The 13,565-nt window shown below is 59.1% G+C and overlaps 2 protein-coding genes across 11 annotated transcripts; one reads left to right on the top strand and one right to left on the bottom strand.

The window, feature by feature from the left end:
- Positions 1-1,210: 1,210 nt before the first annotated feature.
- CDT1 (chromatin licensing and DNA replication factor 1) lies at positions 1,211-5,002 on the top strand. Of its 2 annotated transcripts, none has more exons than XM_062500072.1 (10): positions 1,211-1,654; positions 1,947-2,102; positions 2,190-2,389; positions 2,606-2,800; positions 2,900-3,045; positions 3,307-3,410; positions 3,599-3,787; positions 4,248-4,382; positions 4,482-4,683; positions 4,778-5,002. In XM_062500072.1, the coding sequence occupies exons 1-10, from the start codon at positions 1,292-1,294 to the stop codon at positions 4,939-4,941; spliced, it is 1,854 nt and encodes a 617-aa protein (XP_062356056.1). In that variant the 5' UTR covers positions 1,211-1,291; the 3' UTR covers positions 4,942-5,002. The 2 variants fall into 2 exon arrangements, with proteins under 2 accessions (XP_062356056.1, XP_062356055.1); XM_062500071.1 differs by having other exon boundaries at positions 4,763-5,002.
- Positions 5,003-6,819: 1,817 nt separating this feature from the next.
- On the bottom strand, positions 6,820-11,719 carry APRT (adenine phosphoribosyltransferase). 9 transcript variants are annotated; one of them, XM_062500219.1, is made up of 6 exons: positions 10,964-11,719; positions 10,278-10,381; positions 9,154-9,287; positions 8,283-8,364; positions 7,938-8,028; positions 6,820-6,905 (listed from the first exon to the last, which is right to left on the bottom strand). In XM_062500219.1, exons 1-6 carry the CDS (start codon positions 11,338-11,340, stop codon positions 6,872-6,874), a joined length of 822 nt encoding a protein of 273 aa, XP_062356203.1. In that variant the 5' UTR covers positions 11,341-11,719; the 3' UTR covers positions 6,820-6,871. The 9 variants fall into 9 exon arrangements, with proteins under 9 accessions (XP_062356203.1, XP_062356201.1, XP_062356202.1 ...); XM_062500222.1 differs by lacking the exon at positions 6,820-6,905 and adding an exon at positions 8,893-8,927 and having other exon boundaries at positions 7,900-8,028; XM_062500217.1 differs by lacking the exon at positions 6,820-6,905 and having other exon boundaries at positions 6,971-8,028.
- Between the last annotated feature and the right edge of the window lie 1,846 nt (positions 11,720-13,565).

The raw sequence follows: 13,565 nt of genomic DNA, 5'->3' as shown, positions 1-13,565 counted from the left end.
TGACACCTGGTAACCACCAGCCTCTAACAGGAACCATCGGTCCATGAAATTCTCCACATTCTTTGGCTGTGCTTGTTTTCCCAACACGCTTAATAAACTGGCATTCAGCTGGCACACTGTCAGACTGCTCCCCACTCTTCTCTGGGCTCCCTCCAAAATTCCAGGGCCTCCTCTCCGCACCCCAGACGTGCCCAAGTCCCAGCTATCCAGGTACCCCTGCCCATACCATAACCCCTAAAACAGGATGGGCCTGATGGCTCCCAAATGTGTGTATCCATGGGTTTGGCAGGCACAGCCCCTCGTGGGAGCATCCTTATCACGGGGACTCAGCTGCACCCACCCTCATCACTGAGATCCAGGGGGACCTGCTGCTGTACATTAAACACTCATCACAAAGATGTGAAGTTCAGCATTAACACCACATCCATGAGATGCGGATATGGGAATTACCTCTGCAAACAGCCCACTACACCCCCTGGCCAGCAGGGATCCACGAAAGGGTGGTGGTGCAGGCACCCGCACCAGTCTCTCACTCCCAACCCAGCACTGAGCACCCGCAGCCAGGCAGGAACGGAGGCTGTGGAAGCAAATGGGCACTGGGAATGGCACCCCAGAGCCCTGCCCTGCCCAGCTGAATCCGGCCCCGTTGCACTTTGCCAGCCTCGCTCAGGTTTTACGAGGGATGTGGGAGACCTGTGAGGCTCCGGAAAGTGCTGCGGGCACGGCCTGAGTGCCTGGTCTGGCAGTGATGGTCCGGAGGCTTCTCCCAGCTCCGGGCGCTGCCAACAGCACAGGGCCATGGCGAGGGGCAGGGGGTGCTGCAGCTGTCCCCCCAACCCCTCGAAAGACCCTGGAGGGTCTCCGTGCCACCATGGAGCTATCAGTGGAACCCACTCAGGGCTCGGCCCCATGTGCACTGGGAAGAGCAGAGGAGGAGGTGACCACGAGCACTATTCCAGATGGAAATTCCCTGCTTTTGCTCCACTAGCCCCAGCTGGAGTGGGCAACCTCCATCCCCGCCCAGGGCTCATCAGCCGGTCCCTGATCCAGCAATGCAGGAATCCTCCCCCGGACCCGTCTCACCTCCCCCCCAGACCCCCACGTGCAGCAGCGCTCCAGGGGACGCGGCCCCTTTAAGAGCTGAGTGGCGCCAAAGCAGTCTCACGTGACTTATCCCCGCCCCCCGGTGGGCGGGGCCTCGGCGCGCGGGCTCCCGCCAAGAGAGAAGCGCGCGGGACCGAGCCCACGTGTTCCTAGGACCGGGACCGGGATCGGGACCGGGACCGGGACCATGGCCCAGCTCCGCCTCACCGACTTCTTCGGCCAGACAAAAGCGCCCACCGGAGCCCCGGCCAAGCGCAGCGGCTGCCGCCGGCTCAAAGCCGCCCTCGCCGGTGCCCCGCTGCACCGGGAGGAGGATGAGGATGGTGCCCCGGCGGGACTCAGCGCCCCCGCTCTGCCGCTGCCCGGCTCCCCGCGCACCCCAGCCCGCGGGGGCTCCCCGGCCCTGCGGGGCCTGGCGGGAAGGAAGCGGAGCCGCCGGGACATGGAAGCGGAGTCGCCGGTCGGGGCCCGGCTCGGGGAACCGAGCAGGAAGTCGGCGCGGAAGAGGCTGGAGCTTCCCCGAGATGCGGAGCCGGGGTCTCCGGGAGCGGTATGGTGGGGCTGGGGATGCGCCGCTTCCTCTAGCATGCGGCCGTGAAATGGGATGGGGAGGATGAGGGTGTGGGGCCATAAAACAACAGCCCTGCAAGTATTCGACCCCTTTAACCCAGTGCACGACCCCCAAAACTCGCGCCCCCCTTGAGCCCTTCTGCCCTCGGGCTTGCCCCTTCTGCAGACCCCTCTATGGCTCCCACTCCCAGTGCAAGACTTTGGGGGTGCAAGGGAAGGGATCCGGGCGGGTGGATCCCCCGGCCATTCCCTAACTCTCTTCTCTTTTGCAGGCCACCAGCTCCTCGCCTCTGGCCACTCCTCGACCCCCCACACCCCTCTCACCGGACCTGGCCATGTCCCCCCCGGCCACCACCGCCGGCTGTGGACAGGACACGGGGACAGAGCCCGGCCCAGCCACCCCGGGGCCATCGCGGCGCCTGCAGCGGGTAGGGGCTGGTCCCAGCTCTGCTCCCGGTGTGGGTGGATTTGGTGCTGTGTGTCCCGCTCTGACCCTGTGTCCCCTCCCTGCCCAGGAGGACGTGGCCGAGCTGCAGGGGCGCCTGCAGAAGATGAAGGTGCTGGGCCAGGTGCCTTCTGTCCCCAGCGGGACCAGCAGTGACCTGCGGAGCCGCCTGGAGCGGGTGCGGCAGCTGGAGATGCATGTCCGGCAGAGGAGAGCGGCCACTGGGAACACTGGGGACACTGGGACAGCAGCTCCTGAGGGAGAGAGCAGGTGAGGAGCAGCTGCAGAAAGGATTTGAGGGGGGTCCCAGGAGCTGCCGCAGCTCTGAAGTGGTCTGAGGGGTGTGGGGACCCTGAGCATTGTCACAGCGATGTCCCTAGGTGCTGTGACCCCAATGCCTACTCAGAGAAGGGGTTTGGGATGGGGTGGAAGGTGAGCACTGCATCAGCAGCAGGACTCTGACCCCTGTCCTGTCCTTCCCTGCAGCAAGAAGCCCCCGGCGTACCAGCGGTTCCACACCCTGGCCCAGGACCTGCCCCCGGGGCTGACGCTGCCCTACAAGTTCAAGGTGCTGGCAGAGATGTTCCGCAGCGTGGACACCATCACTGGGATGCTCTTCAACCGCTCCGAGACCGTCACCTTTGCCAAGGTCAAGCAGGGCGTGCAGGACATGATGCGCAGGTGAGTTGGCAGCGGTGGGCGGCCGCTTTTGGGCTCCCAGCTGAAGTTCTCGGGGCTGGTGACTCTTGGGGGTCCCCAATCTCTGTGGTGCTGTCGCAGGCAGTTCGAGGAGCGGCACCTGGGGCAGATCAAGGCCGTGTATCCCAGCTCGTACCGGCTGCGCCAGGAGAAGAATGTCCCTACCTTTGGCAGCGGTGGGAAGAAGTCTGAATATCAGCTCACACTGGAGCCAGTGCTGGGGGAAGGTATGGACAGTTTGGGGTGCCCAGGAGCTGGGGTACGCTCAGTCCTGGCTGATCCCTGAAGCTGTAGGGATGCTCTCTGCTTGGTCCATTAAATGGAGTCTCTGAGCGTGTTGGAAGTGGGAAACAGGCTTGGGACAAGAGGGAGAATGCCCAGGCAGGGACTCAGCTCCGTGGCAGAGCTCTGATCCTGTCCTTCTGGAGGCTCCTGTGGTTTGTGCCCCTCTGGGGTGCTGTGGGTGACACTCGTGTCCCTCCTTGCAGAGGAGAAGGTGGATGGGCGCCCGCACCTGTCGGCATCACGGCTGCTGGAGCGCCGGAGAGAATTCCACCGTAACCTGGTGAACATCGTCAGGGAGCACCACAAGGTGAGGGGCACCTGGCACCCCCAGCCCTGGGTTTGTCACTGGTGCCATCCAGGCTGAAGGACACGGAAGTTCCTCTTGGGAGATGGACTCTGAATTCGCTCCTGCTGTCACCAAGCTGTGCTGACACCGCAGGGCAGTGGCTGCCTCTCCATTCCTGGTGCTGTGCCACAGCTCTCGCTTCTCTCCAGGCATTCCTGGCTGCCCTCAGCCCTCCCATGGTGGTGCCAGAGGAGAAGCTGACCCGGTGGCATCCCCGCTTCAACGTGGACGAGGTGCCGGACGTGAGCCCCGCGGAGCTGCCGCAGCCGCCGCGGGAGGACAGGCTGAGCACAGCCCAGGAGGTGCTGAGCACGGCCCGGGGGATGCTGAGCCCCAAGGTGAGGCAGGGCCAGGGGGCTGCCTCTGTCTGTTTCACCTCTGGGAAGGTGCGAGTGGCTTCCCACTACCAGAGGGCAGGGTGAGATGGGATACTGGGAAGGAATTGCTTCCTGGGAGGGTGGGCAGGCCCTGGCACAGGCTGCTCAGAGAATCTGTGGCTGCCCCTGGATCCCTGGAAGTGTCCAAGAGCAGGTTGGACACTGGGGCTTGGAGCAGCCTGGGCTTGCGGAAGGTGTCCCTGCCCATGGCAGGGGTAGAGGAATGAGAAGAGCTTTCAGGTCCTTTCTCACCCAGACCATTCCATGATTCCCTGAAGCACCCCAAACTCCCTGGTGCAGGCAGGATGGATCAGGATTGCTGGGCTGGGATCACTGTGCTGCCGGGGGCGGCAGAAGGGAAACTTCTCCTTCCTCCAGCCTGAACTGTAACCCAACTCCTCCTCCCTCTCCACATGAGCAGATGGAAAAAGCTCTTGCCAACCTGGCCCTACGAACGGCCGGAGCCGATGCGGGGGAACCGGCGCTTTCCAAAACCCCAACCCCTGCCAGCACCTCCAGCGCTCTCAAAGGGGTGTCCCAGGAGCTGCTGGACCGCGTGAGTCGCCCTGTCCTGGCCAAACCACGGGTTTTGGGGGGCGCTCCCTGTGCCCACGCCCCGCTCTCAGGGGGCTCACCCAGCGCTGGCGTCCCGCAGGTGCGGGCGAAGGAAGCGCGGCGGCTGCAGGCGCTGCTGACTCGGGATGCGCAGCAGGAGGAGCGGGCGGCGCGGCTGGCGAGGCTGCCGGCCATGGCACGAGTCCTGCGTGGTGTCTTTGTGGCCGAGAAGAAGGCGGCGCTCGGCATGGAGCTGCTCTGTGCCCGCCTGGCTGATAGCTGCTCCGAGCTGGTGGCGCCAGGTGGGAATTCCAGTGGGGGAAGCCTCGCTGTAGGAGGAGAGGGAGAGTGTGGGGAGGAGGGAGGTGAGATTTACCTTAGTGCTCCTCGCTGCAGGTGAGATGGAGAAACACGTGCGGCTCTTGGCGGAGGTGCTGCCTGACTGGGTGGGTGTCCACACCCTCAGGACGGACACCTACGTCAAGCTGGACAAAGAGAAGGACCTCGGCCTCGTCACGGAGAGGCTCAGCAAGGTGGCCAAGGAGGCCGGAGCTCTGTGAGCCCCTCAAGGGTTGAGGTTTTTTTTTCTGTGCAATCTCTGTGAAATGTAGCAAATCCCAACAGGGCTCTGGGTTCTGGGGTGGGGGCTGGAGGGAGGCTCGTCCTGAGTGGTGGTTGAGGAAGAGCAAAATGCCTTAATTTAACTAATTCCTGTGGTGGGATCCATGAGGAGTGTAGGTCCCCTAGTCCCTGAGCAGTCCTGTGTGTTAGGGTGATGAAAGCTGAGGTACTTTTCCCTTTCCTTCCCTGTGTTTTCCTGAAGGTTCAGTGCTTGAGGGGTCTCCTGAAGGTCCAATTTCAGAGGTTTCTTCCATTAACTGGGTCCTGGTGGGGTGAAGGCAGAACAGGGTGGGCTGAGAGGGTGACAAACAGGAAAGAGTAAAAGTCCCAAACTGATGGTTTTGGAGCTCTGGGCCTCGTTCTGTTTTTAAGGCAGGGAAAATGCATCTTCCAGTCCTCACTGGAAACAACTGCAGGACTTGTCAAAACACATTTGTATTAAAAGTTTTAAATATAGCTGACTTGTGTTAACCCAGTGCTCTTCCTCGTGGTTCTCCATGGCAATTGGCACTGGGAAGGGCTGAGTCCTCATCCAGCTCCTGGAGAAGGACTCACTGGAAAAAGTGAGCGTGGGTTTGCAGGGAGCTGAATGCAGCTTTTGTAAATGGGGCCAGGGGAGCAGCTCCTGCAGGGGCAGGGGCTGACAGGGGTCCAGGGTTTGGGTTTGGTTTTGTTTTCCCAGGGGAACTTCCAGGCCACTCAGCTGAAGTGGCTTGGGAAGAGGAATAAAGAGGGTGAGGATGGCTGCAGAGGTGCTGGGCTGGCACCACGCCTGGGTCGGGGCAGTGTGGGAGCAGGGGAGGGGTGGGAGCTGCCCAGGACCATGTCACACACACCTCACACTGCTCCCCAAGCCAGGCTGGGCTGGCTGGAGCTGGGGAGGACACCAGGGACCTGCAGGGAAAGGTGACTTCCTCATCCTTTCATCCCATGCTGCTCCTGTGCAGATTCCCCCACTTAAGTGCTGGGCTGGAATCTGGCAGCATCTGAGATCCCACAGCACTTCCTGAGGGAGCAAAAGGCCTTCCTCCTCCTCTTCCTCCTCCTCTTCCTCCTCCTCCAGGCCTGTGCAGCCCAGCTGGCCAGCACTGCTGGCAGGAGTGTGCCCGGTTTCCTGGGAAGAGGGGAAGGGATTAAACCCAACCCAGGGGCTGGGTGTGAGGCTGGGGGCTGTTGGTGCAGGCTGGGCTCTCAGCCATGCTCAGGGACCTCACAGTGGTGGAAAGGAGCTGGATTTCAACAGCTGGAGCTGAGGAGCAGGATTGGAAAGGAGCTGGAATCAGCAGCCTGGCAGCCATACTCAGGTCCCAGGAGAGCTCCCAGCAAGCTCCTGTTCTGCTCCTTGGGATAAAACCCTTCTCCCACCTGGAAACTGCCCCTGCCTAGCCTTGTCTCTCCAAGCAAATGACATCAGGGGCTGCTGGCAGCCCAGCCAGGGCACAGGCACCGTCCCCACGTTCCCTGATGTCACCTGCTGGCACTGCTGGGGCTGACGCTGCTTCCCCAGCACACAGCTGCTTTCCATGGCTCTTTGGGGTGGAATTGATTTTCCCTTCTCCACCACAGCAGGGACCCTCTCCTGGTGCCAAGTTTGTGAGGTGCTGCCTCCCCTGGCTCCCCACGTGCCCTGGTCCCCAGGGAATTGTGTTCCTCGGTGTAAACCGAGCAGCACGGAGGTGGCTTTTCAGGAAAGGGGGATGTAAAGAGCTGGAATAGTTCTTCCAAAGGGGAGGTGGCCCCAGGTGCTGGATGGGAAAGGGGAGCTGAGCTGAACAAGCCTCTCCAGCCAGAGGTCGGTGCAAAGTAAAGAAAAGGTACCTGAATGCTCGCTGGAAAACAATTCCAAGCATTTGGGAAATAAGGGAGAGATCACGCCACAGCCTTGCTCCACTGCCACCTGGGGCTGCAGGGAGACAATTCCAGGGGTCATTAACAGCTTCAGCCACTGCAAGAACAGCTCTGAGACAGTTTAGGAAACATAAAAAATACATCAATATTTATTTTACCCGTGAGTCCAGTCCCTGCTGGGCCAGGAACACAATCCCTGATGTTTTCAGGCTCGTGGAAGTTTTGGCACACAAGGATTTAGCTGTGACCAAACTGAACCGTGCTGGAGGAAGTATCTCCAAAGTCTCATCATCCATCACACACCTGGGCCCACTACACCAACCTTTCCTGTGGCTTCATCTGCACCAAACTCAGGCTCTGAACTGGCAGCAGCCTGATGGCCCAGAACAGCCCAGCAGGGGGAAAGCAGCAGCACAGGGGGTGGGATGTGGTGCAGGAGTGGGGAATTCATGAGAACAGAAGGTGCCTGTGGTGTCCAGGGAAGGAAAACACTGATTCAGCCACACCAGCACCATCCTGATTTAAGGACACAGCAGGCACTTCTTTCTCCTCAACAATTACAGCCCTGGTGTGAGAGCAACTTGTTCTGGTGTGAGTGACAGCACAGAGCCCATCCTGAGGTCAAAAACAGCAGGATTTGTCCCTTACAGAAATAATTGCTTTTTGTTCTTTGGGAATTTTTTAGCAGGTTCCTTGGAGGCTGACAGGCCCAGCCCAGGGAATGCTGGTGCCCTGTCAGAGCTCTCCTGCCTCAGCAGCAATGTCATCACTTTGGTCTCCTAAAATCCACAGCTTCAGTGAAGCTGCATCTTGGTCTCCACCCCTGCAATCAATCAGCCTGTTCCTTCTTCCCAAAAGGAGGAACTCCAAAAGGGATCATTACACTCCACACAGTGCTTATGAAATTTAGGACTGAAGAGCATCTGGCCATGCTCAAAACCTGTGTTTAACCCCCTTTCCCACCCCCTTGTGACATCCAGAGTCACTGATAAAGCCCCAGACTTGTTCCCAGTGCTCCCTTCTCCCTGCTCCTCCTCAGTCATACTGCAGCAGGGAGTAGAAAGGGATGGAATTGAGCTTTTCTGACCCTTTCAGGGCTTTTAACTCTATGATCACCAGGCACTCCAGGATTTCAGCCTTCAGACTCTTAAGCAGCTCGCAGGCAGCACACATGGTACCTGTGGAAGGGAGCAGAAACATCCTCACTCCAGGGGCAGCTTCCAGCCCCACAGCCACCCCTGCTGCTGCCAACAGGTTCTGGATACCAGAGAGGTCTGGATACCCCTGGAAGTGTCCAAAGCCAGGCTGGATGGGGTTTAGATCAACCTGGGCTCATGGGAGGTGGGGGTGGGATTGGATGGGATTTATCCCACACAGCCATTCCATGGTTCCATGAACACAGGTGTACATGGGTCACACATGCTTCCCTTACCTCCAGTTGCCAGCAAGTCATCCACAATCACCACTTTCTGTCCTGGTTCCACAGCATCGCTCTGGATTTCCAGTTCAGCCTGCTGGGAGCAAAGAGCAGCTTTGTTTTAGTCTGGCCTTGGAGAGAAACCCCTCACAAGCTGCTGGTTCATGCTGGAACACAGACCAGTCCTCAGCGACACTCAGCACCTAAAATCCCCAAAACCCCACCAATTCCAGCTACAGGGGAGCACCACAGAAACACAGAGCAGGGAGGGGATTGCTGGGCCAACCCTCTGGCACGCCAAGATCCTGAACTTTCATCATGTAAACGATGGTGGAATCTTATCCCAGAGCAGTTCTCCAGTGAGGAACATCCCCAGTCACACACTGGGGACCTCTGCCTAGAGCCAGCTCCCAATTGGCTCCTGTTTGGATGTGTCACATGAGCTTGTCCCATGCTGGGCTTGGCCCAAACAATCCTCATGGCTTAGGCCTGGCTTTGGGGGCTCTGCAGCAGTTAGTTCCTAGTGGCAGTAGCACAGATTGAGGCTCAGTCCTCGGAGCAGCCGTGGGGTTACGGGGTGGGATGGTGGAAGCCATGCGGGAGGGCTCTGACTTACAGCACTTACTGCCAGAGTGGGGAACACTCTCCGTGGTCATGCCCCTGAATTCAAGCCAAAGAAAGCCATTTAGCACCAAGTCTGAGCACCAAGCCCCTCAGAAGAAGCACAGCACGGCACCAAACATCACCCATGGGCACAAACTCCGACCGTGGCTCATTCCCAGGTTATCCACAGCATCAGAACCCAGCCTGGGACCGCCTCCCCACGGGTTTTAGCACCCCTGTCCCCCCCCCCCCAGCCTGAGCCCCTGCTCCTCCCAGGCCTTACCCTGCCATATTCCAGGCTGTAGGAGATGCACTGGGTGGAACCAGGGAGTTTCCCCTTTTTCCGCACGGGCACGAAGCCGATCCCCAACCTCTGTGCCAGGGGGGGCCCGATGAGGAACCCACGGGAGTCCAGGCCTGAGGGGGCAGAGCAGGAACCATGGAATTCCTGGAAAGCTTGGAAAATGTCTCTAAGACCATCAGGTCCAACCATTCCCCAGCATGGCCAAGGCCACCCTGAGCCATATCCTCGAGTGCCACATCCGTGTGGTTTTTTTTTGGAATGGTGACTCCACTGCTGCCTTGGGCAGCCTGTTCTGATACCAGGTCACCCTCTCAGTGATCATTTTCCCTCGTGTCAAACCTAAATCCCCCCAGGTGCAACTTGAGGCATTTTCCTCTTGTCCCATCCTCAGATCAGAGCCATTTCACAGGGGGAGGGTCTTGGCATGATCCCCCCCCAGTTTTATCCTCCCATTGCGGGGGGTGGGGGGGGGGAGGTTCCCAAAAGCAATTTGCTCAAGTCACTTCTGAGGGTAGAAAACACAGCCCAGTTCTCAGCCAGATGTGCTGGTGCTGGGCCCCAAGAGCCCATTTCCCTCCCCTGTGACCCTTTTCCTTAGAGATAAACCCTGGTATCAGTCAGGCCACACAAGCAGGAACTCTGCACCTCTGGGCAGGCTCCACTTATCACAGAACACCTGGGCCAGGTTTGGTCTGTGCTCCCTGAACCCTGGGCTGTGGCCCAGCCCAAGCACTTTGCCAGGTGAGCTGAGAGGTGTTGTGGCCACCAAGGTTATTTGTGCTGACCTGGAAAGGTTCCCTGAGGAAAACAAGCTGGGACATTGCAGGCACAGCAGCCTCTGCGTGCTCCCTCTTTTTTAACAATGAATTATGCAAATGGAACCCAAGTGTCAGAGGGCACCTGCCACATCCCAAACCAGTATTTCAGGAAATCACAGGAGGAGGTGAAGGGGATAAGCTGTCCTGGTGTTACCACATGACAGAGGCCAATATTCAGGTGATTTTTGTGTCCAAGGGCTACAACATTCCCAAGGGCCACCCCACACTTCCCCCCTGGGACACAGAACTCTGCCCTGGCCTCGGGTATGTCCAACCAACACTCACCCACAATGAAGTCGATTTTAGGGAAAGATGCCCTCACATGATCCTCCAGAAGATCAATCAAAGTCCTGAACGCCACAGGATCCTTCAGCAAGGGGCTGATATCGCTGCAGGAGGGAGGGCAGGGAGTGAGGGACCTGTGGGGGCTGCTCTGGGAATGGTCCTGAGCCCAGGGAATACTCAGCACCAGCCTGGTGCTGCCAGGGGCAGGCATGGGCAGCAGGGACAGGAGCTGGCAGCGAGTTCCCAGCCTGGCTCCATCACTGGTATCACTCCCAGCTCCTGGCTCCATCCCTGTGCCATCCCCGGTCCCATTCCCATTCCCTGTCCTGCTTCCAACTCCATTTTTTGGTCTAGTATTGGTTCTGCTTCCCCCCCCCCCCCCGCCCCAATCCCATCCCTGGCCGTGACTCTGGTCCATCCCCGCCCCATCACCGTCCTCATCCTTACCCCCATCCCCATCCGGTGCCCATTCCGTTCCCATCCCATTCCCCATCCCCGTTCCCACCCTGTCCCCCACCCCGTTCCCATCCCATTCCCATCCCCGTTCCCATCCCGCTGCCCATCCCGTTTCCATCCCATTCCCACCCTGTCCCCATCCCGTTCCCATCCTGTCCCCACCCTGTCCCCATTCCCGTTCCCATCCCGTTCCCATCCCCCTTACCACCCTGTCCCCATCCCGTTCCTACCCTGTGCCCATCCCGTTCCCATCCCCGTTCCCATCCCGGCCGCACCGGAACAGCACTCCGGGCTCGGGGAAGTCCGGGAAGGAGCGGACACGATCCCGCACCCTCCGCAGCCTCTGGTCGCTCATGGCGGCCCCGCCGTGCGCAGCCGCCGCAGCTCCGGCACCGCCGGCCGGGGCGGAGCGGAGCGGGACGGGGGCGGTGGCGGCGGCGGCTCCGCCCGGCCCGGGGCGGCTCCGGAGCGAGGGGGCAGCTGGGACAGAGAGCGGCAGGGCGCTTGGGATATGGGGGTTTGGTACTGCAGGGCACGGATGCTCCGTGCCCCCCGGTATTTGGAGCTCCGGTGTCCTGGAGCATTGAGCATCGGTGCCCCCGGGCATTGGAGCCTCAGTCCCCCTGGTATTTGGAGCTCTGGTACCCCGGAGCACTGAGCATCATTCCCTCGGTATTTGGAGCTCTGGTATCCCAGAGCATTGAGTATCATTTACCCCGTATTTGAAGCTGTGGTACCCCGGTATTTGGAGCTCTGGTATTCTAGAGTATGGAGCATTGCCCCCTTGGGCACAGAGAGCTCTGGTATGCCCGTGCACAGAGCCCCAAATTCCCAGTGCATGGAGGTGTGATACTGCAGGCATGGAGGTATCCCAGAGCCCCCAGAGCAGGAATGTCTGGTACCCCAGCACATGAGGCATCGTTACCCCCAGTGTGTGGAGCCCTGACTCCCTGGTGCCTGGAGCTCTGACACTTCATGCACAGAGCCCAGATTCCCCTGTGCACGGAGTTCTGATAACCCTGGTGCATGGAGCCCTGGCATCTTGGTGCACGGAGCTGCAATTCCCAGGTGCATGGAGCCCTGCCATGGCAAGGGATGGAGCCCCAGGCTCCCTTCTGAAGAGTTCCCAAGTACCTGCTCCATTTGAAGCTGCATTTCCCTGCCTGGCCCCGGCCTCAGAAAGGAGCTCCCTCTGCCTGGGGGTTCCATTTCCACCCCCTCACCCTGCCCAGCCTTCCACACACAGCAAGCTCCTCAGGACTTCACCATTTCCTGCTTTTCTATCACTCATCACCTCGTGTGAACTCCTGGACTCATTTTGTTGGTTAAACCCGTTGGTTGGGATGAGACTCACGAGGGATGATAAGACAGGCCCTGGGTTCTGGACCAACAGCTCCTGGTGTCACCGAGTCCTGGGCAGGTCAGGGAGCTCCCACAGCTCCCATCTCCCAGTTGTGAATGTTGTTTGGCCGTGCAAAATCCACCAAATGAGCAGAACTGTTCTTCCATTAGCAAATACACCTTGGATCTGCTCCAAACCCATCCGGGCAGGGCTTGCTGCAAAAAGCAGAAGCAGTTTGAGCCTGGAACACCCCTGGCTGAGCTCAGTGTTTGCTGCTGAGAGCTGTGACCAGGAAAACTTCACCCACACCCTCTGGACAGCCCTGTCATGAGCAGGGACACCTTCCACTAGCCCAGGATGCTCCAAGCCTCATCCAGGCCTAGCCTTGGACATTTCCAGGGATCCAGGGGCAGCCACAGCTTCTCTGGGCACCCTGTGCCAGGGCCTCAGTACCATCACAGGGAGGAATTTCTCCCTAATATCCTATCTAAACCCTTCCCTCTGGGGAAGCCAATCCCCCTTCCCGTGGCCCTTTTCCAAATCCCTCTCCAGCTCTCTCTGAACCCCTTCAGGCACTGGAAAGAGCCCTAAGGTCCCCCTGGAGCCTCCTCTTCCCCACGCTGAACAATCCCAACTCCTGTTAAGGGTAACTCCCTCTACTTCCAGACACAGCCCCTGCTCCCTTCACAACCATTCCCTCACACACTAAGATTTTCCCTGAGCTCAAATTATCTCTTTGGCACCAGAAGAATCCTCTGGGCAGCTGTCCTTCCACGGAGGAAGGACATGGAACCAGTGGAACCAGGGCTCTGCAGCACTCGTGCTCCCTGGGATGAGCTGGATGGGTTTTCCTGGTGACCTTACAAGCATAGCACTGGACAATGAGCTATTCCAGCAACTCCTCTTCTTCCTGGCAGATGGAATTGCTGATGGAATTTATCTGCCTACTCGTGGAAATAAATAAGCAGGAGCTTATTTCCTGGGAAAAAAAGGATCTTTTCAGTCTGCCAGGCAGCTCTGCTTCTGCCTCTCACTAACAGAGGGGCTGGAACAGGGGGTCTGTGTCACCCCTGTCCTGTTTGTGTCCCTCTCCACAATCCCATCCTCACTGCAGGAGACTCCACCACATTTTCCTAGAAGTTGAGTGAAGTTCCCAGGCCCCTCATGCCAACCAGACCCTGGCAAACCTTCACCAGGATGAGCTGCTGAGTGCCCCCACTGCTCCACCCCACAGCCAGGATCTCTCCTCCTCCTCCTCAGATGTGGATCAGTGTCTCCATCAGTTCTGCCAGGAAGGGCACAAAGGTTACACCAAATTGGACTTGTAGTGACCCAGCTGCTAGATATCATGGTCAAAAACCAACATTCCTGAGATTCCTGTCTGAACTCCTGATTTATCTCCCATCTCCAAGGATTCCAACTGCACCCACCAGCACAGACTGGACTGGAACACCCGAAGGAAATCAGTTTTCCCTGTGATTGTTCCACCT

This window comes from Cinclus cinclus, chromosome 11, assembly GCF_963662255.1.
Source record: "Cinclus cinclus chromosome 11, bCinCin1.1, whole genome shotgun sequence".
In the NCBI taxonomy this organism is placed as follows: Eukaryota; Metazoa; Chordata; class Aves; order Passeriformes; family Cinclidae; genus Cinclus; species Cinclus cinclus.
Note: the sequence above shows the minus strand (reverse complement) of the source record. Positions and strands in the feature narration are given on the sequence as shown.